The sequence below is a fragment of the Plectrocnemia conspersa genome, unplaced genomic scaffold (assembly GCF_051122295.1).
Source record: "Plectrocnemia conspersa isolate PC_06_02 unplaced genomic scaffold, ASM5112229v1 ptg000014l, whole genome shotgun sequence".
NCBI classification, from domain to species: domain Eukaryota; kingdom Metazoa; phylum Arthropoda; class Insecta; order Trichoptera; family Polycentropodidae; genus Plectrocnemia; species Plectrocnemia conspersa.
Genome location: NW_028277178.1, coordinates 12,079,498 through 12,105,368, shown reverse-complemented (window position 1 = coordinate 12,105,368; position 25,871 = coordinate 12,079,498). Strand labels below are relative to the sequence as shown.

General features: G+C 30.8%; 1 protein-coding gene across 8 annotated transcripts in view; it reads right to left on the bottom strand.

Annotated features, from left to right (window-relative positions):
- spir (spire type actin nucleation factor) overlaps positions 1-25,871 on the bottom strand; it is a 167,771-nt gene that overhangs the window by 28,326 nt on the left and 113,574 nt on the right. For 5 of the 8 annotated variants that reach the window (XM_088203655.1, XM_088203656.1, XM_088203657.1 and 2 more), the window contains exons 4-8: positions 23,142-23,296; positions 9,833-10,024; positions 4,364-4,536; positions 4,242-4,305; positions 3,959-4,079 (exon numbers count right to left, since the gene is read on the bottom strand). In XM_088203655.1, coding sequence (XP_088059781.1) covers positions 3,959-4,079; positions 4,242-4,305; positions 4,364-4,536; positions 9,833-10,024; positions 23,142-23,296 — 705 coding nt within the window. Of the gene's footprint in view, positions 1-1,519; positions 1,751-3,958; positions 4,080-4,241; positions 4,306-4,363; positions 4,537-9,832; positions 10,025-23,141; positions 23,297-25,871 lie in introns of those variants that run through there. The other 3 variants (XM_088203661.1, XM_088203662.1, XM_088203660.1) reach the window with 3 other exon arrangements.

The following is a 25,871-nucleotide window of genomic DNA, read 5'->3' as shown; positions in this document are numbered from 1 at the left end:
TATGATCCATTTTTATATTTTTTACTGTATTTACTAGTAAAATCGAACGTAATTTTATCTATTTGTATTAAATTTGAGTGCAAAATTATTATTATGTATAAAATTAAATTAAGTTTCTCTGTTATACCGATAATGGATTGTTATTTTTTTTTGCTGCTTTCTCCATTGTATAATATATTAATCCAATAAACTTTGTAGCTACAGTTTCACACTGTACGACATCAATATACAGTAATGACTTGTCTAAGCATTTAAAGAGTGTGGTTATTATAGCTGCCTTTTTATGAGCGCGTATATGTTTTAAAATATGTGGCAAACTAAATTATGAATACCTTTGACATAAAATGGATTTAATAATAATTTAAATGTATAAAATTGACTAAAAAAATAATCCTGTTGCATAATATATGTATTAAAATTATACTTTATTACAGTAACTTTATTATAAAATATTATTATTGTACCTACGAAAATCTGTATTTGTACAATTTTGAATCAGAGTAAAATATGTATATATACAGATTTTTAATGAAATAATAGAAGACACGTTAATCGATATATAAACGTACTTTGTAAATTGATGTTATTTTTAAATATATATTTTTTAATTTGTAATTAATTCTTAAACTAAAGCGTAGGTGTTCTGATTAATTGTAGTTATTGCTATTTAAACCATTTTAAAAAGGCCCTAATTTTTAGAGTATTAGTTAATTTTTTATCGACATTGCAACCTGCTCATTTTCAAGTTCACAATGATAAAACATATTTATGGCCAGAAAATTTTGAATATATAATTTATCACATATTCTTAATATGTATATATTTTTAACTCGCATAGAAGATGTTCCTCAGATTAATGAATAATAAACAGTGCACGATATTCAGTATAAAAATACTTGTTAACATATTCTTATATTATGGGTAATAATTAATAAATATCTCAAATGATACTGTAGGGGTATATTACAGCTATTTATAAGCAACATGAAACTACTTCACTTTTATTTGGGGTTTGAGTCACTGAATAAATAAATATAAGGATAAGTTACTTGTGTATTAAATATTATTAAAGTAGTTTTTTTATACATATTGGTGCAAGAAGCGACTGTTATTATCAGTGTAAGAAAAGCTATAATGAATCAAGTTAAACTAATTATTTTTAAATTAATTACATTGTATTGTTGGTGTTAGTATTGCCTAACCCTCAAACTGGTAACCTCGAATTAATCAAACATTCCATGGCTGATAAAAATACAAAGTAAATTTTAGGTAAGCGACCAGCTTCTTGTGTATTTTTGTCAGATTATCTTATCTCTATTTGTGATTCATTTGCAAATTAATTAATTAAAAGTTATTTTTGCTGAAACGTACAATACTGAAATTCATTGTTTTGTGATGTATTGATTAAATTGGTAATGTGCAATTATGCATTTCAAAATAGAAGACCTTGGACTTCAGTTTATATATTTTAAGACAATCAATATTTTACGAAGAAATTAAGTATTGAAAAAAAATTTACCAGCAATCACTTCTAGCGTCATTTTTTCGTCCAACAACCACCGATCTTGTGCTTTCAAAAATATTTATAATCTGAAAACTATCGAAATTTCACACACACTGCACCGAATGTTTCACCGACGTACACTGGTGATGTATCGATCATTTTTTTATACAATTGAACCGACGCTTTGTGATGGCGAGAGTCGACGAGGAGAAGACAGCAGCTCTCGTCGAACTCGAAACGAGCACTGAGCTCGAGGCGCGGGTTTTTTCGTCGACAAATCAACTGGGTAGGGACGTAGGCAGTAGCCGTCGCACACAAACAGTTTTATCGATACGCTAAATTATTTCGTTCAGTGCTTAACTCTGTATCTGTGGTGTAAAATCTATTATTTTATTGGCGCACCGAAAGTGCGGCGCACTGTGACCTTGCACGCGCGACACATGCGCATTGTGCTACCAAGAGAATTTATTGTGTCAAGACTGTGTGTGCCATATACAGTGAAACTCGGATTTTTTATTATGTAATGCTGCGTCAAAATAATCTAAAAAGAAGCCCATCATAATATCATCTATTATTTATAAATCATGAACATATTTAAATTTACGTTATAAAAAAATCCAAGATATAAATAAATATTTCTCACTATAATTTTTAGCACAGTATGAAACAAAAGAGAATCTTCGTTTCATGACGCTTATTGGTTAAAAGCGGGAGGCGGGAACGAAAGTTTTTTTGTACTGCGATGTTGAGATTTCGTTCACGTTCGCTATGTCGAATGACACAAATCTGGTTATAATGCCACATTTATACTATAATAAGATTTTGTTTCATTCCTAAATGATTTGCTTTCAAAATCACATTTTTCAAATCATTTTACAAAAATAGAGAAAAATCTATTCTATCTATTCAATGGATTTATGTAGCAGAAATTATATTATATTTTTGAGTTGTGGAACGAATTATCTGAAATTCCAATATTTCTTATAAGAAATTCGCTATGATATAGGAGTGCTTTGGACTAAAAAATAGTTTCCAGAAAGAATTATGCTCGAAATTCAAGGATTTTTTTCGAAACCATTTAATTATTATTCCCTATTTAAATACTTTCATACGGTTTAATTACAACTAGTCATAAGATTAAATACCCTTTAACAATTACTGATAATTTATAAAAATTACTGATCCAATATAAGACTTAATTATTAATACGCTTAAATTTACGAAATTCGACAACCGACATTGATCCTTGTATGTGCTTTATCTGATTAATGTTTTTATTTTCTTGTAACGTCTAAGGCAGCGTGAGATTTTGAGCGCAAACCCCGATATCGCGAGTGCAAAGCACACATTTATGAAAGCGTTATTGATATCAAGCCATTTTTAAAATATACTGCCGTACATAAATAAAATTTTGTAGGAACAAATCAAAAACGCATTTATATTTCAATTTAATGGTATTTATAATTTAAAATTTATAAATTAATAACTAAAATGTATTTGTTTAAATTATAACAATGCAGTTTTTACTGTTAAATCGTGCCGAGAATTTTTTTCATTGTTATTATCGAGCTGATCTTCACGCTTTTTTGCACACGTAATTGTGTGACAAAGGGAAATGCTTTAGATAAGCATTTATGAAAAATAATTTACGGCAATTTAACGGTCCACTATTTACCCACAGTTATCGCATTTTCTTTCACCATAATTTATTCACAAACCATGAAAGTGTGTGGGCTCAACTACGTCTTACAAATTTATATGTGAGCGAAGCAACCCTTTTGCATACTTTAAAACTAATTTGTATTAATGTTAACAGGCAAAAAAAATGTTTAATACAAATTCATATATGAACAAATATGCAAAACATGTTCTGCAAATATCTTTCGTTTTACATTTTTTTTTCAAACTAAATAAAATTAGTAAAACGGAATTTTGGAAAACAATGACGAACTTCTAGGTCGTCCATTGTCGAATTTACACTTTCACGTTTGCATATTTTGAAAGCGTGAATAATCCTTCCGCGTTTAATTTTTTTAAATATATGTATATATATATTTTTAATGTAAGTTAAATAAAATAACACAACCCTTAAGTTGTATTTAAATAACGCGGAACACATATTAAGCCTCATGATAGTGAAACCTTAGAAATGAAACGGTTAAACTCATAGAATCGATCGATGAAATAAAATTTAGCTTAGGATTTTAATAAAATAAAAAAGAATACATAAATAATATTATAGCACATTTTAATATTACATATTTTATACGACAAAAGATGTCAGTATATAATAAAAAAATATATTGAATTTATCAAAGTTTCAAACCAAAATGAATATATTTTTTTAATTTTCACTTAGATAATCATTTTATGTAATTTATTAAATTAATATATAAATATTTTTTTACACGTTATTGTTAATAATGCTATAATTAATAAATTTAAAATACTTACGTTTTGACTTGCTTTTCGTTAACGTGGGTCTTAAAATTCTTCCTTGTTTTATTGAGTCTAAAAGTTGTTCTCTAGGAGTGGCAGGTCTAGCAGCAGCCGGTGGTAGTTTTCTTTCTGAAGCCTAAAATAAAATATATAATAATATTTAATTAATTATGAGTGATACAATAATAAAACAGATAATAAAATCCAATTTAATCACATAAAATACTGATAAAATAATTCTATTGGATTAATTTATCACATATGACAGCAAAAAATATTTTATCTTAAAATAGCTTACCTTTTTTAATGGAGGTCTACTTCTGATAAATTCCAAAATCATAGCATGTGCATCTTTCTTTACTCTGAAAAAATACATAATTTACATATATAATTAAAGCAAAATACAACATCAAAACTAACCTTGGTGGTATACTTCCATCGACTTTTCTCAATTTGTATCGTCTAGATCTGATATCATCCATTAGTATTTCGTATGGAGTTAGTTCATATTCTATAGGAGTTCTTGAATAGTTGACTTTTTTTAGTTGAACTCCCAGTCTTAGTTCGCCGATTACTTGCATCCAAAATCTAGCCTGTAAATAGATAAAAATTTAATTTATGAGCAATATGAAATATCTTTTCACACTTTTCCATATTGTAAGATTGACCGAAAATAAATATGATATATTGTATGGATAATATTATAAGTCAAATAAACACAAAATTAAGATATTTACTTTCGGTTTATCTTATCCTGATTACGTTCATTTTAAATTATACTTTATTACAAAACACAGCTTAATTTATTTAATTCATTGATTGTTTATACAATTTTACATACTTGCAACGCCAGCCAAATCCTACGGTTAGACTAGAAAAATACAAAGAGGGCACTAATAACTAACTATTCTCTTGATTAATTAATTAGTATGGCAAGAAACACATTTAATAAAAATATATCATACAATTAGATTTAATTACAGGCATATTTTAATAACAAATATATGTTTATGTATCATGTATACGTCAAATTTTGTAACGGCATTTTTAGAATTAAAACCTTAAAAATGATGATTATAATTCAAAGCCACGCATTTTTTAACATGTAAAACATGAACCCATTTTATCTATTTTCGTGACTTCAAATAAAAAAATTAAAAAGCGATACACTGTTTTATTGCCCTGTAAATTAGCAGTAGGGCTACATGGCTGATAAGCGGTAGTACGAATTAGGCACAGCAGTACCTTAAAATGACCGCCGCACTTGAAACACGTACCAACGTAAAGTAGCGATCTGTCATTTATCTTTAATTGTAACAAGTGAACTAGAAAGTTCTGAAGTGACAAATTCTTTAATAGACATTTTTCGACTAATTCAGGTACTTCAAATAGTGACATTACAGTAGTTGCATGAATCGCCGAATATCAGATACTAAAATCACCCACCTCTAGAAATAAGTCATGGAACAGCAGTATAATACTTAGCAAAAGAATTTTCCAGAGCTAGTCATGCACTTTTTAAGCGATTTAAAACCCGTATTTTTAATATGTTTAATGTTTTTATCATATATGTTAAAGAGTATATTGCTTATATATTTACAATGAATCTGTATTACCAGCGAAAATATATTTTAAACAGCATATCAATAAAATCACTCGGTAGATATATATTTCTACTAGTGTATAAATAAATTATCTGACAGGTTCTAGAAAAATTATATGCTGTTCTAAACCGTCATTTGACAGGCGTGAAACATGTAAAAAATTAAATGTTTAACCAGCGACCGGATCATCCGCGTAGTAAATAAACATACAATAATTTCACTGAAAAATACACATTCACTGCAACAGCTGTAAAAGCTATATTTGCTGTTCAAACCCAAACTTAACCTATACGAATTAAGCAATTGCTCTAATGAAAGTGCCAAAATTAACTATAATTTTTGAAAGTTTATTAGGTATGTAAAATTGGGTTTCATAGACATTTTGAGCAGCATATAATTTCACCAGCACCTATCATTTTTGCTAATATAAATATATATCTACCGGTGATTATGCATTCGAATATGATACCACTGAAACAGTTTTATATTTTATATTCATACTAGTATAAATATAACTTCATTGAAAAATATACATTCACTGTAACTAGACCGTTTTGGGCTCAACGTCTTAATATCCATATTTTTTCTAAAATATATTAAGAATATGTAAAATAAACAATTAAAAAAATATATAATTTAATACTGACTAAACAGAATGGCTCAAAAGGCACTTTCCATTTAAAATTTTTTTTTTTTATATTTATTTCTTTCTTATAGAGATATTTAACTAAGATTTAAGAGATTTATCATGGATATGTACACAACTAAGCAAGGAACAAAGAATATTAAATTTTATTTTAGAACAACCATTCAAATATGCTTACACAAAGAGCAAGTTGTCGACATTTTAATGTCAAAAATAGTTCCTCAAGATCAACTATCCGAAGCGGCATTCAACTTTTTCAAGAGGAAGGGGCTGCTTCTGACTTGCCACGTTCTGGACTACCAAGATCTACGAGAAATGAGACTACTATTGAAGGTGTACGTGATAGTATTGTAGAAGAACTGCTAACATCAATTCGAAGACGGTCTAGCGTTTTCGGTAGATCGTTACAGAAATTTTGAGGAAATACATCAAGATTAAACTTGTGCAATAATTAAAACCAATAGAATTTTAAGAATGGAAAGCTTTTGCTGTCTTTTGCTAATAAAAATAGAATAAATACCGAGGGATAATTAAAAATTTTCTTCGTCGCAGAAATGACTTACAGATGTGGCAACTAAAAGAGCAGCAATAGAGCTTCTTCGTCTAATGTTCAATGGCAAACTAATGTCACCATGTTCGCCACTATAGAAGCTGAAGAATAATATTCGAGAAGAAAGAACTGATAACATTACAAATTGTCTTGGAACACAGCCTAGAAAGAGCTCGGCTTTGTGAAGCTGAAAATGAAAGGCTTTTAAAGGATATTATTTTCCACAATTTGTTGATAGTATTATCTAAAAATATAAATAAATATAATTAAAATAAATAAAAAATATTTATAAAAAAAATAGATACACTTCACACGTGTCTAGGTGTTTTTTTGTTGTTAATTAATACTTTAAATATATCAAACGAACAATTCCAAAAAATATATTAATCAGTCATAGCATTTTCTAGCCATACCATGTATTGTATAATTGTATCACATATTCCTATTGCACAAATCGAGTTTAAACACACACACAACGTCGTCACGCCCTTCGCAGTACCAATTTTCATCGACACGGTCCGATTGTCGTGCGGATTCCCACACTCGTGAATATGATAACTCGAACCGGTTAACCGGCCGGTTAAATATGTGTCGGTTAAAATTTCTCGTTGGAAAAATCATTCACATTCGATCCGAAAAACGGCGTAACGATGCAATGTTATGCGTTTCGTTTCGGTGCTGGCGTGCCTATGCGATTTGGCGTATTGAAAAAAATATATATAAATATATAATAGTTATCATAAATATGTTGTGTAATAATGTAATGTTGCGTTCGATTTTTACTGTTGAGTTTTGTAATTAGACTGTTGTTTAACGTCCGCCTTCCGAATTTTCAACACACAATAATTTACTATGTGAAATAATGCATGATAATATTATTTATCTTGAACGAATTGATTTGAAACGTTTCCTAAAAATATATGTATATGAGGTATCGTAATACTTACTTACTAAGGAGCATCGTTGAATTGATTTTCTAGTCAGATATTTCATCTGTATGTTATTTATATTGTCGTTAAGCTATTATATTTACAAAACAAAAGCATAAATTTAAAAATTATGCATTTAAAATAGCATAGAAAAACAATTGATTTTTTAAGACATAAACGAAGATTAATTCGAAGTATATTTTTAATAACTTCAAGTCGTCCCGCACGGATGACTTGAAGCCTGCAAGGCGGTTAACTCATTAAACCCGAGAGTAAGGCTAGGCGCGCACTAGACAACTTGTATAGGCAGCCAATACATTACTATGCGCTGTCTCTGTTTTTTCTTGCTGCGATAGCCAAGTTGTCTAGTGCGCGCCTAGACTGACATGGAATACAGAAAGACATTTGAACGTTTAGCATCAGTAAGATACCCTTGTATTAAACAAGGATAAAAGAAAAGAATAATCCCTTCGCACTATTTACGTAGTTTTAATCTGTGTTTACTTTATAACCACATAAGAGCAATAACACGACCATAAAAACCAAAAATGTTTTGTATTGTAAGGATTGTAAAGAGACAATAAAGATTAAAGTTGTTTTACAAAAAAAAAATTACAATCGCTGATAAACCAAGGATCAATAGATTTTTTGAAATTCATATTGACAAGTTTAATTTTATAAGTTATGCTGACCAGAGTTAAAACCCTACAAATATGAGTTGGGAATGCAATACCGATCATACTACACATTTATATATTTTTTATTACGTCGTGTAAGTATTGTTTTATCGTTATTTGTTCAATTGATGAGCATTCTCTAAAATTTTAGTAGAATTTTTTAAATACTTACTTTCAAAAATAAAAAACGCTTCAGTACATTATAAAGACTATTTAATCTAGTTTTACAGCCGAAAATAATAATTTAGTGTATGATACTTTGAATATTGATTTACCATATCGCTTATGTAGAAATTTTTTGCCAAAATAAATTTCAGTAAATTGACTTTTTTCTTTAGAGCATGATTTCGATAATTTAACGAGCGATGCATAATTGGTGTTCTGGCGTAACAAGTTTTTCAACGCGTACTATGACGTTTGCATTGTATGTTACATTACAAACTAAAGTACAACATTACTCAATGAAATACGGTGTATTTACAGACATTTTTACTACACTTACAGGTGAAGTTTATTGTTAACATTTTAAAGGACATACCAAAAAGAGTAAAATAATACAAAGTAATTATACCAAAAAATATTAGTGTCTAATATGTTTTATATCTAGTCCTTAAAATACATGTTATTACATATTTTACCTTTACTAAATTGATCGACATTGTTCCTTTACGCTTTTGTAAGATTTACAGTGACTAGTCAATTGTTGAACCATTTTTCAATAATTAAAAAATATATTTTAGACTATCTATTGCTTGATGGGGAATTTTGTAAGTGATGATCATAAAATAGTAGTATTGTTTTTATGTGGTTTAGTTGGGAAGTAATTTATAAATATTTTAATTACTGAAGAGCACCAGAAGATCATGTCATTGGATTTTACAAATGACTTTAAATTTAATATATAAATAAGAGTGTATTTAACTTCAGATATATATCTTATAGCGGATTACCCTCGGGTACTAATTTTCCTAGATAGATTTGAGTTTATTTTCATCTGATGCAATAATGCCGAGACATGGTGATTCTGTGTAAGTAATATATTACGTTTTACATTGTTATCAAGTTAGTGTAAGACAACGAATGGAAATTTTATTACGTTTTTATTGATCCGTGCCAATTGTTATAATGGCGTTTACTGTCTATATTACGTTTGGCAATACGCCATTAAATTACCAAAACAAAAGCACTATTACGATTTGCAATAGTACATAACACTAACGGACTATTTATTTATATAAGAACAAATTTGCATATCCATGGAGCTGCCATTGCGCAAAACGCGAGCGGGAAATTGCAACGAAATTTCGCTAAGATAAGAGAGAACTCGCAACGTAAAATTCGACACTTTTCCGCCGTTGCGTAGGCCTGTGATTCCACGAATGGGATTAGTGGGTGTCAAAACACTATTCGTTTAGCACTGAGGCAGCTATGCGCGGTTGCTCAATCAACGGTGTCTAAGATGTAATTAATTTTCAGCTCTTACCCAGTCAGAGATTCTAAATCTTTCCAGTTCATGGCACGAGGCGGCTGCGTCAGCGCGGCGACACAGCTCCCGATGACCGCCGTCTTTGACTCTTGCCAAAAAGTGCGCTAATTCCAGTGCTTCTGCGACTAGGGCTCGACACACGGCTTGGTAGTGCATTGCGGCACCACGACCGGCATGCCACGCACAACGCTGAAAAAATAAATAAAAATATTAGCATAATAATATAGAGAATAATATAACAAATAGTTTGATACAAATTAAACTTTGTTTTTAAAAATATTATTTTTTAGAGATTGTGAATTCGTTAAAGGACTTTATATTTTCTTATTCCCAAAGAATAAGTCTCAATTTTTAAAAAGACAGTAGTTTGTAGGGGAAAAGCTAGTGAAATATGAGGGATGAGGTAAAATTTCCAATCTTAATTCGTTTAATTTTGCAACAGTAATTATTGGTCAATTATCATAGAACACTATCGCCAAGATTGTTTACTAACATCTGTATTGTATGGTCATGGTTTAATTTCTATACAATATGATTCTGCTGTAATAATCTCGCCTAGTTTGAGAAACGATCGACAAATATTTCTTCCAGAATACCACCATACTGTCGTTTATATTTGAGCTTCTTTGCTATTTAACCATCGTTCTGATTTCTTCTAGTTAGCATCGATTCTCTATCAATTTCTTATCATGTTGTAATTCTTATCAATAATGACTCAGTAAGTCATGCGGTACATTTTTGTCCATTTTTCACTTTTCTATGTAATTTAGATGTCATTAAACGATTACAAGAAAAACCTCTAAATGTTAAGAATAGTTGTTTGTGGATTAGTTATTTTTTTTATCAATATATGCAGTCTTTCACGATACTCATTTTCAAGTGTAAAATCTCAGATGAAAAAATTCCCACAACAACATATTACAATTCTCTGACTAACAGAACCTTCACCAAATCTAAAATTGATATTTACTGTGGCCTGCGCGGCATTGTGTTTCAGTTTAAACTCGTAAATAAAAAGAATACGTGAATATTTTGTCCACAACATAATGAATAGGAGTCCATAAAAAACTAATCTAACTGCGAATTAGACAAAAAATATAGATAACACCCTTCGTGAATTAAAAGAAAATATAGTTATTTATTTTTTCATCTTCTTCCAGTCAAAGTCCATTTCCGACAGGGTTAAAATCGGCCACCTGATATGGAACAACTTATACTATGGTAATAATCATTTGGAAAGCACAACGCATGAACGTGCTTCGGAGCAAAAACTCTTGTAACGACTAGAACAAAAGGGTTCCTTCCTAAATAACACGCAAGGATTCTCCGGTGCATTGAATGAATATTTCTTTGTTATGAAACGGTCATGAGAAACAATATACCACCGGAAGACCAATAGCACCGTTCGGAGACAACATCTCGCCATTCATAGTCTGTCGCAATATGTAATATAAGTTAATAAAATTCTGATTAGTTTTCACCTGCGTCTTACTGGCTGCGAAGTCACACCCCTTAGGGTTACCAAAACTTTAAAATTTCTTTGCTAATTATAATTAATATTTATATCCTTTTTAATGATAAGGAATCTTTTAACGTTTTCTGGTTATTTATTATTTATTACTTTTCCAGATAAACATTTTTTCTCGAGGGCTTATGATTTTGATTATAATTATAACTTGCAATAAGTAATTTTACGTTTTCACAATATATACACACGATATGTGGCACGCATTGAGAAATTTAATGATTTCTTATTTAAAACAGATAACTAATATAGGTATGTAACTACTTTGGGAACTACTTTTTTTATGACAAATATAGTTCTAAAAAATATGATTTATGTCATACCTATGTTGATACTTAATTTTAACCATAAATTAAATTTATTTAGGAAAGCAACTAATAAAAGTTAAAAGTTAACCTCTGTTTTACATAGTTCATGCTTTGAAATTAAATATTTTTTTCCTAGTAAAATTTTATAATTAACTAAAAAGAAAAATACTGTGACAAAAAAAACGTAGAATGCGCAAAAACTGCGGTTTTATTTAATGCATTGAGATGAAGAACAGTAAGATATTTTATAGTTCTCTTATGTTTTTCACAAACAAAATTTTCAACACTTGATCTACGTACACTTTCTTTTCTGACATATATGTAAAACTGAGTTTTTTAATATATATATCGGAATTGTGGTAACAGAGTGGCATTATTAATCATTACACACAAAAATGGAGTTAACAAATTTACACTTTATTCTGAGAAGGCAGGCAAATATTTTTTTACTTTAAAACTTTTGTTGTAAAAACACAAAAGACATCAATTCGAATTCCACATATATAAACCCAAATTTATATCGTGTTTGAAGATATTTATACTTTTAATTCCGATCAATCATCGCAGATTGGTTTTCTTAGCATTCCCTACTGTCATGGATAAATGTCGTAGTGATTAATCTAGCAAAATACTTTAATAAAATATGTACATATAAACAAAAAATTCAACTGTTTTATTACGACCTTAAAATCATCGATATATTGCTGATTTTGTGACCTCATTTGCGTTACCAATTCGTTGGTAATCTCCCAGATATAATCGAATAAAACGCACTCATGTATACATGTTTATAATCTCGAGTAAAAAGCTTGAGATACAAACGAATTACCTGTGCATTGTTCTGTCCGAGCACACAACATCTTTGATGCGCTACCTGGCAAGAGAACATAGCGGATTACTTCCTGCATTGGCCAATTAGGCCTCATCCAGGAAGTAGACGTTCAGCGAACTGCCCAGCAGCACAGCAGCAGCAGCGTGTAACCTAATAGCTTTTCACTTCACCAGCCTTTGACATTTCCATTGGCTCCCGCGACAATAAATTTCAATTACATCTCGAAATTCGTGCACTCGCGAAAAGGTCTCTCAAATTCATTAACCGCCTTAGAGGTACAGAATATGAATAACGTTTATCGCTCGCGAATCAAATACAGGAATGCGGCCGTTAGGAGTGGGCACTTGCGATGTATGGGTCATTAGTCACCTCTCGCGGTGTCCTCGAAGCTTTCCGCGACTGTGACGCAACATCGTGACGCCCATCAGCTCCCGAGCTTTCGCAATGCGAGCTTTCGTCGCGTGCGACAAAATACGTCACGATTGGTTCTGGCATGCCTTAACCGATTGAATGGTGGAGGTTAACGCGGGTATGTGCGTAAAAAATATACACAAACAACAATGAATGATTGACGTTTGACCCTAATGGTAATTGTTTGTGGAATGTAACGCGCTGCGTATGAGCGCATGAAGGCTTTTGGCGCTTGTCAAAATATGCGATTAGTGCGTGCCGTATGAACACGATTTATCATTGTAATATGATGATTTGAAATTTATGAACATTCATAAAATAGAAAGAGGTAAGTATACTGATATTTGAAGATCCATTAATCCTACAAAAAATATAAAACGCACGGAGGTACTAAGAAAAAAAATATGAAAATTCCAGATATTACTTAAGCATTTAAATTTGCGATTGACTTCTGACATATTTAGATCAACCCTTTATATATTTGTAAAAATATACGCTAATAACTTATTATGATGTCATAAAGATCCGCGTTTTTTTCCGAGTCTAACTTTTTGGTAATCGTTTCATTGAAACCACACCAGCGACTCACTTGTTGATTATTTTTTTAAAACAGAGTAATTTTTAAAGCATTTTAAGATTAATTTTTTAAGTATTTTTTTAATTCTTAAAGATTATTGTACTAGCATAATTTAGTCAAACCAGTATTTTATACATATTTTTAGAAAAAAATACTGACGAAAAATAACACGTGACTCACGAATTAGTCACTGGCGTTTAAAGGGTTAAGAACAGTCATCCTATTTTTATTATGAAGCAGAAGGCTTTCTATTTATTTTTTTATTCTTAATGTTATTTTTACTATTACAAATTCACGACCCCTTTGAGATTTTTCATACGCAAGTCAATCAATTTAACGTGCCTTGTAAAATATGTAATATGTAAATAAATATTATACAAGTGTAGTGAAATATTCATTATTTAAAAGTAAAAATAAATTTAAAGGCCATTCTATTGATTATTTTAAGCAATTGAAAATAAATATCAACTATAAGCTGCAGAAGGGCATCGATTACAATTTTTCGAGCTCTAGTTTTTTTTGCTCCAGATGACGTTAATGCATTGCACATTATTAGGACCCATCTTTGCGAAATCATCTTTAGTGAGCCGAATCGCTTTATATTTACGAAAATATAAAACAATTGTATAAACTAATTAACGAGGGCAGCGAAGCGCAAAAATTGCCACAATTACAAGTGCCGTTTTCACGGCTAATGTCAGGAAGTCAAATCACGTATTTCTGTCCGTCAAACTCTAGAGAAAAAAATATTTTTTGCCAACATTTTTACCTACATCCGTATATGCGTGTGAAGGAGTTAGCTTAAAAAAAGCGCCAAATCCACTTCAACTAATCTTCAGAAAGCATCAATCAATATCTATGACGACGAGCATTACATAACAAAGCGCGCGACGTCGTTGACCGTGATGGAAAAAAAGTTCTTTGACAATGCTCTCACAATTGTCGAAAGAGAAAAATTGGGTACGATTTGGGTTTTTGCTCTATTTTTCCGGCACGGTCGTTTGATAGGCATTCGCATTCCATGTAGAATTAGCCGTGGGTAAAATTTTAGATTTGGGCAACAAAAAACGAACAATCGAAAGCGAAGAGTCGGAAAAAACGTGTAACACAATGACTTCTGGATAGACGTAATAATTACTGAGATCACGAAGATTATGTGAAGTCTAAATCTACCGAAATGGTAACCTTGAATAATTTAGTAAAGGAATTTTATACAAATAATAAACTCGCTAGTGGATGTTGATAGGAAGCTACTGTTACTTATATGTTAATTACAAGTATAATAACGCACATGAGCAATATATCACCTGACGGCAAAAACCGAACCTTTTAAAATTTAATAAAAATTGTAAGAAAAATCTGGTTAATTGAAAAGTTACAAATGTCTAGGTTTATGTGAAAGAAGAGATGAAGCGTAAATTAAATTTATATTACATACACCTATCAACACAGTATTTTTACACATATTACAAAAAAAGATCAGAATATTTATATTTACCAATAATATTTAAAACATAATCATAATAACAGCTTATGAATCAGCGATATAATGTAAAAAGGTGAGACTATAAAACATATCACATTTGTCAAATTCGTTAGTAGCTTCACTTTATTTAAGATAGAAATTAAAAACGCCACAAGCCATATATTTAAGCTAATTGATATGTTAAGTTTAAAATTTGAGACTATAAAAGAATTAGATTATAAAACCATAAACTTCCATTAATCGCCAATAAATCAAACTGACAGCTGCCGTTAACGGTTTTGGCCGCATTAAATATTTATTACTTTTTATAAACAGATAATCTCTCGAGTAAATTTCCATCAATCAATCATTAAAAGCACGTTTGTCAAAACTATGAAGAAATTTCGAAAAATGAACTTTGTAAAATAGTTCGTAAAAATGGAACTATAAATTAACGGAGAAAGCCAAAACTCAAGTACACTACAATATTTAAGGAAAGTGATGTATCATTAATTCTTCTTAAGTTAAATCAAATTTCAATTTCAATAATAAGCTTCAGACTTATAATATATATATCACTATTATATTTTCTAAATTTTCTAAATTAAAATTCCAGCCCTTTTGCGATTTTTGTAAATTTTGGAAAGCCAGACAAAAAATTCAAGTCTTAAAAATTCTCAAGAATCGAGACTTTGCTTATCGTTAAAATCATAGCAAAAAAATATTTTTGATAAATATTTGTACATGAATTTTAATATAAGATTATCGAAAAAGAACACGAAAAAAATGATATATCGACAGATGCATAGAATATAGGTTATAATTTAATGAGGATACCAAAGTAGGATCAACTGCCAACGTGAAGGGCAGCCTTCGTCGGACTAGATGATAAAGTATTTTTATAATTAACTTTTTTTACTATTATTCTTTCATCTATTGTTACCACCCGCGCAGCTTCCAGTCCGCCCAACGTTATCTCGCACACGTGCCTTGAGTGTTCTCATCGCTAAGCAGCAAGGGCGGATCGCGATTCCGGTTAAGGCAATACCGCAACAACCTGCCTCATTGTGCGTTGTCGAAAGAAGGAGCAGAACAACCTCCGTGCTGTTCAGCAGCTTCCTCTGGAGGTCCCATATTTGCATTCGGCCACCGTTTGTCCCCGAGGTTACGCCCCAGCAAAGCCAGTTTCGTCACAATGACTCACGCGGCGAGTGTCTGTAATCGATTTGCTATATTTATATGCTCCCAAGATACATACCCACGTATTACGTAGACAATACGTCGCGTGATAATCTGCAATATTGTCAACGAAGCGACGGGAAAATTCAATTTGCTTTTGGATTTTATCGTAAGGTATTTCTGCGAACTGAAATATGAGAAGATGGACCCAAATAATACGCTATTTACTGTATACTTTGGATTATCTAGGCTAAGGCTGAGGACACGGATAATTCGAACAATCAATTTTTATTTGGTTATAATATATGTTATAATTTTTTAATTTATTAAGACAATCAAAGATTCTTGTTTTCTTCTGAGAATCTCTCAATAATTATTTTAGAGTTTTATATACATAGTTTATTCGATTTCTCTTTGATCGATACTATTTCATAAGAAATAAATGCCGTATTGTTAATTATGTTATTAATAGTATATTTTTTAATTGTACTTTCACTATAACTCCTTTACTCTTATGTTTGAGTGAATAAAAACGATATCTGCATCATTCAAGCACTGAAAACCCGATTGACATTTTAAAAATATTTTAAATTTTATAATAATCTGGATAATTCAGATATATATATAACTTGCTTCAGTCTCTTCAGAATCCATTACATATATTTCCACGTTAGGAAGAATCTTTCTCCATGATCGAACAAGTGATACTGGATTTATTTTTGATCAAGATTGTGATATTCCATGTATAGCATTCAATGTCGTCATTTTATCCCATCAAGCCATCATCGTCTTCCTCAGCAAGAATTTCGAGAGAACCGTTTAAATGATAATATAACACATTGACTTGTAATATTAGGCAATAAATTTTTGCAACCATAATTCGTTTGTTTTCAATATGCTTCAGATGAGAAGGAGCTTTATCTGTTAATATTACTGATTACTGTTCAAGAAATCTCTCACTTTTGATTTTGAACCAATCTCATCCATGCTCCTTTTTGGTTATAATTTATTTATTTATTAAAATTATGACCATCGTGGCTTGACAGATTAAATTGTCAAAAGAATAAAATATATTACAATTTTAAAATACATACAAATATATAAATATATACGCACACACACATATAAGTAAAAATACGAAGAACAGACACAAATCACCGCAACAGGTGTGCATTATCTCACATGAATTGCACCAAAACTCCATATGTGCACAAAAAAAATTATGGACATCGCCAGAGAAGATTTGGCAAGTGCTCTAGTTCTAAACTTCACAGACAAGAACAGTGGACGCGACTGAGAACTATAACCACCTTCCGAAGCACACATTTGGAGCTACTTAAGCACTGATGGGTTGTCTACCATGCCTTTGATCAATTGACAAAAGTGTTTAAACTGTTTAAATATTATTTAGCATTTACTGTATGATATGAACGCAATAACATAAATAAATTGCACAAAACGATTATTTACATGAGTAAATAACCCATAAATAAGATTCTGAACCGAAACGATATGCATAAAATTGCATAATACAAATAACAACAACAACGATCGTTGTTGATTAATTTCACGCGTTGTTAACCGATTAAATCAAACGTAATATGTTCAACGATTCGCACAATTACTGTGTCATCTGCAGGCATTGAATTTCTGAATAGTAAATACATTTCAATAACTAAATATCGCCTTAATCGATTCGTTTTGGAGAAAATCGTTTGTTTCACTTATTAAATAAATTGTGAAATTAAATTAAACTTTCCACCGAATTAAATTTAACCAGTCGATGATGAATTGTGCGTACGAAATTTGTAATTCGCTCGAAAATCATCATTATTATAATAAGACGCAAGTTTTCCTTTTTTGCGTATTCTGTCACGGTGTTTCGATTTACGAAGGCGATGAGAAAAGCTAGCTTTTAGCGGCGGGTATAGTTTATGTTTAACTTATGTTTGATTAACTGTTTGGCGTGCTGAGATACGTCCGATTGATACGATCGATGGTTTAATTCGTCGGTAAAGAAGATATCGATTAAATTGTAGCCATAGCGTATTAATAAATTACTTATTAATTTAGTGAATGGATATTTACTAGGCGATCGGGTTCTTATTGTTCTTGTGCGTGTGTTGAGCTAATTCAGGTTCAAGTTTTTCGAATTATATTAACGAGCTTTCAATTGTATTTAATTGGCAGTATATTTCAAATGCTAATGTGCAATAAAGTTACTACGACGTGAAAAATATAAATACGTCGAAATAGTTTTACAATATGAAAATAATAATAATTTAATTAAATAGAAACTAGTATTTAATATATAATATTGAATTTTTCATTAAGTAATATAATTTATATTACAAAAATGCGGAAACATAATTATATAAAAAAAATAGTTACCACAAGTATCAAGGAAATTATTATAAAATTAAATAATATTTACCTTGGGGGATTCAAAATCATTGTTTTGACACAAGGAAATTTAAAGAACGTATATATAAATAGAAAATAACAATAACATCTGCAGTTTTAAAGACGACAAATTGTGTTAATGCATGATTTACGATCACCAATTATTTTCATCGACAGTAATAAAATACATGAATAATTTATTCCTTCAATCGATTCGATCTTTCACGCTGAAAAACCAATAAAAAAAAAACAAGTATATCCATATGTAAATATTCATTAATAAATTACGTTGATTATTACACTTTTTCCTTACAAATTGACCACTAAATCTCCATTGATTTGTAACGCGACGCTATTTTTTCTCTCTACGCCGAATCGATAATGCAAATCGTATTTAGCTTATTTAAGATTGAATTAGCATAGGCGTTCGATAAAACAGCTAAAATTCGCACAAAATGATATACGATAGCTGCTTCGCTCGAATTATAATAACATTAACATATTACGCCGCGAGTTATCGAAGAAAATTTATAATTCAATACGTATAACCGTATAATAAAAATCGAAACGATCAATTAACCGTATGCCATATAAAATAAAAATATTAATTTTAATTGAATGTCCATATACCAAAAATAATATCCGATTACGCGCGATTTCTAAAATAATTAATTGAGCGTACAATTCCTTAATAAATTATTTTATAATATATCCGCATATCTCACAAGGGTATGCCGTGTAGTATTAAATTATATTATTAATGCGAAGGCCGCTAATAAATCGTTATTGTCTTTATGCGCTGAAAGTGCATCGCCCACGAAATTAATACTATTCGATCTCGAGATCGATCTTCGATTTTGAGACACGCTGATTCGTATTATTTTTTGTTTCAAATTAAAAGTTCTATATATCTTAGATGTAAATCGATTCAGTCATAAATATAGACTCTCAAACCTCCGCTTTATTATTGTTACTGTTTTTTTATTGTGGTCTGTTCCAAGGCCAAGGATCTGCAATTAGATTCTAGTTGCATAATGTCATTCCATGACTCAATCTATGGTAATCTGTTTAATGAAATAATAACTTTCTAATACAATACAATCAAGATGTGACCTATTTTTCTCCGTTATTTTTTGAAAAATCACGATTGTTCCATCGAGGGTTGAGAAATTCACGTTTTTTACATTTAACATTAGTGTAAAAGTCGTTCGATTGTATCTTAAATACGAAGTTTTTTAAAATATGTTATTAGACGTTATGTAATTAACGACTAGATTTCAAAGTATAAGTCAAAATCGTAGTGTAGATAACATAACATTTAAATAAAATCATATGGAGAAAAAAAATAATGATCGTCATAGAAAAAAGTTGATTACTAACTACTAAATTAAATAGTATCATAAAATATAAGCTTATTCAAGCATGTTTTTTTTAATGTATTAAATTAATAATAAAGATTAAAATGTATTAAATCCCATGACAAAAGTAGATCTTTGTTAATTTTAATATTAGGGGAAATCATGAATTATCGAAGTGAGATATAAAGATATTAAAAAAATGCAATAGTGTATTTATAGATTAAACTTTCAATCACCTGTAAATGCCGAAATTTAAATTGTAAATAAATATATTATTTTTTTAGTGGATATAAGATACTATATGAGCTCATTTTTAGAGAATTTTTAATACCAGATATGTACGACCTAACACAATTTTAAATAATCATTATGATATTCATCCGCGAGATAAGGAAAATCTAGGTAAATCTAATCTGTGATGATTGATCGGAATTATAATTATATAATAGTCACTAATTCCGATCTCCCAGACACGATAGAAATATACACGTAAATAATAACTTTTATTAGAAAATAATCCTAGCTTTATACAATAGACTACAAAAAACAATGCGATTTTTACTAAGTAGTTCTTCATTTCGAGAATGTCTCAAAAAAATATCAAACAAGAATTTTTATTTCTCAAGAAATTTGCTGATTAAACGATAATTTTCAAAGCAGCTTTTCTCATTCAAAATTAAATTTTTACAAATATTTTTAAATGTGTCACAACTGCTGCATAAAAAGGGTAAGTCCGTGCCAGATGTTTGAAAATATACAAGCTTTCCCGCAATTTTTAATTTTTTTTTTACTTTTGTATTCTAAAAACTGCATTGATAATCAAATAAACCGCTCCGCGTGGGAATCAGAAGATTGAAAAAATGTATGTGAGCTTCGATAGAGTTACGTAATAAAATTTGCCTGTGAAAAAGATGTTTAAACTGTATCCTGTTCGAAATATTAAAAATGTAAAATAGTAACAGCTGTTTTTGACAAGTTTATCTGCCATTCGGGAATTAATACGGGAGCCCAAAAAGATACTCTAAAATCAATCGAAGTAGATCGATCCGTTCTGTTCCTTTAATTATTCACGTCTATTATAACATCATTATCATCAAAAATTAAAAAATTAAATAAATAAAAAGAAATTAAAAACATCCAGTTCTAATCGGTTATAAGACGAATAATAATAAAAAAAAAGTAAAATAATAACGTGATCAGTTTGTTATGTACTATTATGGTAATGCTTTCTGCTTTTGAACATTCCATTTCTCCTCTAAAGCAGGTATTAAATGATCTGATATTTTACTTCTAATAAAACAGAAAAAATACCTCTGCCTAAGTATCTCAATGAAGCTGCGACTGAAAAGTCTAAAATAAAAATAAAAATCTAAGCACAGGTGAACAAATATAAACATATTTTAACTGCATGATACATTCTGAAACTAAACTGTTTTTTAAGTTTATTGTTAAAACTTATTAAAATCAAATAAAATACACAAGATGAATATTTTTGCGAGCAATACTAATTTATTTATACATTTTAAGTTGTATTAGAATAATTAACTACCTCATTTTTTATTCGTTATTATATTTTTAATTTCGGTACTTTCTTAATTTTATCTTGGAATCTCGCGATAAGAAAAACAAGATAGATAAAAAAGCAAAGTTGTCATAGGACCAAGAAAACTATCCAATAATGCAGATGACATCGAATTTATATATGGTAAATCGGAAGATTTGATTTACAAAATATATAAGTATTAAAATATTTGATCAATTAAAAAGCAGCAGTGTTTTTAAGAGGGAATATTGGAATATTTATAACGTATATTTAGGGCGTATTAAAATGTCAGAAATAGATTAGAAAATGTAAATAAATAAATATTATGTGAGCCTGGAACTATGAAAGCAAATGAAAATATAATAATATAATATTGCGAGATATAATAACAAAGACTGCAAGATGCCTAACATTATTTTAAGAGCATTTCTATTTTATACATAATGCATAAATAAAAAAAGCATCGGAAAACTATGTAGTTGTGATGGGTTATAAAATATCTAAAGACAACCTTACAAAAATGGACCGATCAGATAAAACAAAAGGCAGGATCTCGTAGTGATTGCGATCTAAGACGTGATAGAGAATATCAAGAGAAGATAACTGCAGTGGTTAGTTATATTCATAGTACATTCAAATAAAATGTCCAGCAATAACACACCGTTGAATTTCAAATTAACACAGCATCCACACAAAGCGTCTTGCGCAATCGGGCAATTTTGAATAATACGAAAATCTAGAAAGCGACCAGCGCGCGCATTCCTTTGATTGTCGTCCGAAACGAGAAGAACAAGAAGAAGAAGTAGTAGAAGCGCACGTCGAGAAGAAGATATCAATTTCGGCCGCGGTGAAATATTGGAAGAATGTGGGTAAAAGGTCGCTTTCTTTTCCACAAAATAAATTAATTCCGCGTTCCCTATTTTTGTGTAATACCCACGCCCACCACACGCGACGGGGTCAATCAGACCCACGGATGAAACCACCGGAAGCGGAAGCGCATCTACGTTATTTTTAACGGTCGCGTGAAAACCCTTCACCTCTAACCCACGGTGGTGTACAGTTACGTGAAACAGGTTTAATTTTGTGTTTTCTTCCGAAATAATGTGAATCGAGCCGCGTGTGTAACGCGTCAAATTAAACATATTTATGGTTTACGGTAGTTTCTCGTATAATGAATCGAAATTGAGCGCTCCACAAAAAATATCTATTGTGGGTGTACTAGAGAGAGAGAAAAAAACGCAACCGGGCCGATGAAAATGTGTGATTTATGGCAGTGCTCCTTAACGAATCACCTTGCGTGCGAAACGTCGTTTTATTAACACGACGGTAGTTAATTTTAACGGTGGTTATGTTTTTAGGTTGACTTTCATACATGTGATAAACGTATGTATTCACAGCCGCTCACAAGCACATATATGAATCAAAGTGCAAATTAGTGCTTCCCAATATGTTTCGTATCATCAAATAAATATTTTCATATCTACTGCTTCGCCGATTCATAAACTCACAATTAGTGCTTGAATAAAGATAAATGGAATACTTAGTAGGTTATTTTAAAATACTTTTATTACAGTTCTAGATCTCAAATATGTTATAAAAAAAGTTATGCTATAAAATGAAAATGAAAATAATATATTATAATTGTTTATAAAAAAATTGACTAACGACGGAAATGAAAGTGGCTTAAAATTAAAAATATACTTACATCGACAATATCAGTGAGAGAAAAGAATATCCTCGGATGTTCGTCCAGAACGTCTCCAGAATCCCTTTCGATACCCTCATCATCCGTTTCTGCAGCTCCAATGCCAACTCCATTGCCCACTCCATCCCTGCTCGATTCTGATCTTGATTCATTATCTGTAACATCATTAATGATAATAAATTAATACAAAAAAATTGCCTCATTTTAAATTTATAAGTAAAATATATACAACGTACACCTCGATTGATAGTTACGTATGCAGGAAATACGGAAGCTGAGCGCATTTGATCGAAAACATAAGAGAAACGACGACGACTCGTAGTGTATTAAAATGTGCTATTAAAATAAACATTTGTTCCGAATGTTTAAAAGCAAGAACAACTCATTAATCAATAGAAATGGTACATGAAGAAACATCTCTGCCATTATAAGGTGTGAATTGTATCATTAGTTTATATTGGTATGTGTGTCAGCAATTACAATAAATATTTCACTATAAAACATCTAACCTAAATACTGTTTCATTTACCTCCAGTTTATGAACACCTTTATAACTTTCAGTAGTTTAGTAACGTTATATGTATTTTAAGATAATCGTGAACAGATTATTCCAATAAGTAACAATGGTCAAAAATTATTACATAGTTAACAAAATAAGAAAAAGCTCTTAACAGGGAACAAATTATATTTAAGAAAGGCCTTGTTACAAGAGTTCTTAAACATGTTTAGATTTGCTTCATCGATTTTGAGAAAGCAATCGATCGCGTAAAACATAATCATCTTATAGAGGGCTTAAATTTTATTAGGCTAGATCAGGGGTCGGCAAAGTGCGGCTCCGGAGCCGCATGCGGCTCTTTGGCTCCTTGAGTGCGGCTCTGGCACAAATATCCACGGGCCAGGGCGCTAATTCTGGTCGAGTGTCCTTTCCATGTAACGTTGAATGTGTGCGTGAGCGTTGACGTAGTACCTGTTTCGTCCGGTAGGGGCGCAGCGCAGCGTAGTAGCATGACAGCTGTCAATCTGCGTATTTGGCGGTTACAGACGGGGTCAAAAGTATGACCGGCGTCAGAAAAGGGTCTGTTGCCATTTTGAAAGAAAAAATGAATCACGAGATATTGGTTTATCATTGCATTATTCACCAAGAAGGGCTTTGTGCGCAGACATTACCGGAAGAAATTAGTAAAGTTATGGGATTAGTGATCACGATCATCAACTCCATTGTAGCTAAAGCTCTTAATCATCGTCAATTCAAAGAATTTTTAGTTGAAATGGAGAGTGAGTACGCTGATCTTTCGCTTCATAACAAGGTTCAATGGTTATCAAGAGGGTACGTTTTAAAACGTTTCGCATCCCTATTGCCAGAAATTGAAGCATTTCTCCTTGAGAAGGGTGTTCACTATCCAGAATTTACAATCAGTGGATCCAAAACTTTCATTTCATGGTAGACGTTATGTCTAATTTAAACCAGCTTAACCGTAAACTACAAGGGAAAGGAAACACAATTTTTTCGATGTTAGAAGAAGTCATTTCATTCGAAAACAAATTATCCCTTTTTGCTCAAGATTTTGAAAGACCAACCTTGTTTCACTTTCCGAGCCTGCTGAAGCATCGCCAAGAAAATAATTTCTCTATTGACAAACACCATTTCAAAACAATAATTTTTAATATGAGGGAAGCCTTTCTCAGCAGGTTTCATTCGTCAAAAATCCTCTTAATGCTACAATAACTGAGTTGAAATTTTCTCCTGTTGGCATTGACATTGGTAACTTTGAAATACAATTGAAGGATTTAAAAAACAAGGAAATATGGAGCTCCAAATTTCAACGTTTCTGTATTGATTTGGAAATATGGAGAAGAACGAATGTGATCTTAGTTCACAACATAAGTGGTCTGCTTTGAAAGACCTGGAGAATGAAGACATGATCATTTTCAACGTCTGGAATAGTATTCCTGACTCTTACGATCAGCTGAAAAACTTGCGTTTGCTGTTCTCTCCCTTTTTGGTTCTAAATATACATGCGAATAATCCTTTTCAAGCATGAACTTTATCAAGAGTAAACTGAGAAGTCGTCTTATTGACGAGAACTTGGAATCATGCCTAAAATTAAAAACTACAACATATAAACCTAACTTACTGAAACTTTTCAAGGAGATGCAAGGACATTGTTCGCATTAAGTGTTTGTCAGTCATTGTCATGGTTTAAATTTATGGATACCTTACTTTCATATCATATTTTATCAACGAATAAATCTTTATTAAGTGTGAAATCAAGTAATTTAATGAAGGTCTAAAATTATAATAAAGGTTTACTAAATTAAAAAACAGATTTGGCTCTCAGAACTATTTTGAATCGTTGTAATGTACATATTTGGCTCTTCGGCCAATAAGTTTGCCGACCACTGGGCTAGATGATATGTAAGTCTTCGTAAAAATATTTTATTTTATTTTATTTTTAGATTAAATTAAGACCATCGTAGCCTAACAGGTTACCCCAATGCGCCACGATGGTCGAAAACAATTTTTAAATTTACAAAACAAAAAAAAACGTATATATACATAAATAGAACAATACTTAAAAATAATAAACATAACAAAAAATTACAAAATATCAAAATTAAATGATACAAACTGGATCAGCTCCTCGTAGCTAACATTAAAAAGGTCAATATGTAATGCCAGCGTATTAAGGAGCCGGATGGCCACAGCTATAGGCGTGTCGGCAAGTGCGG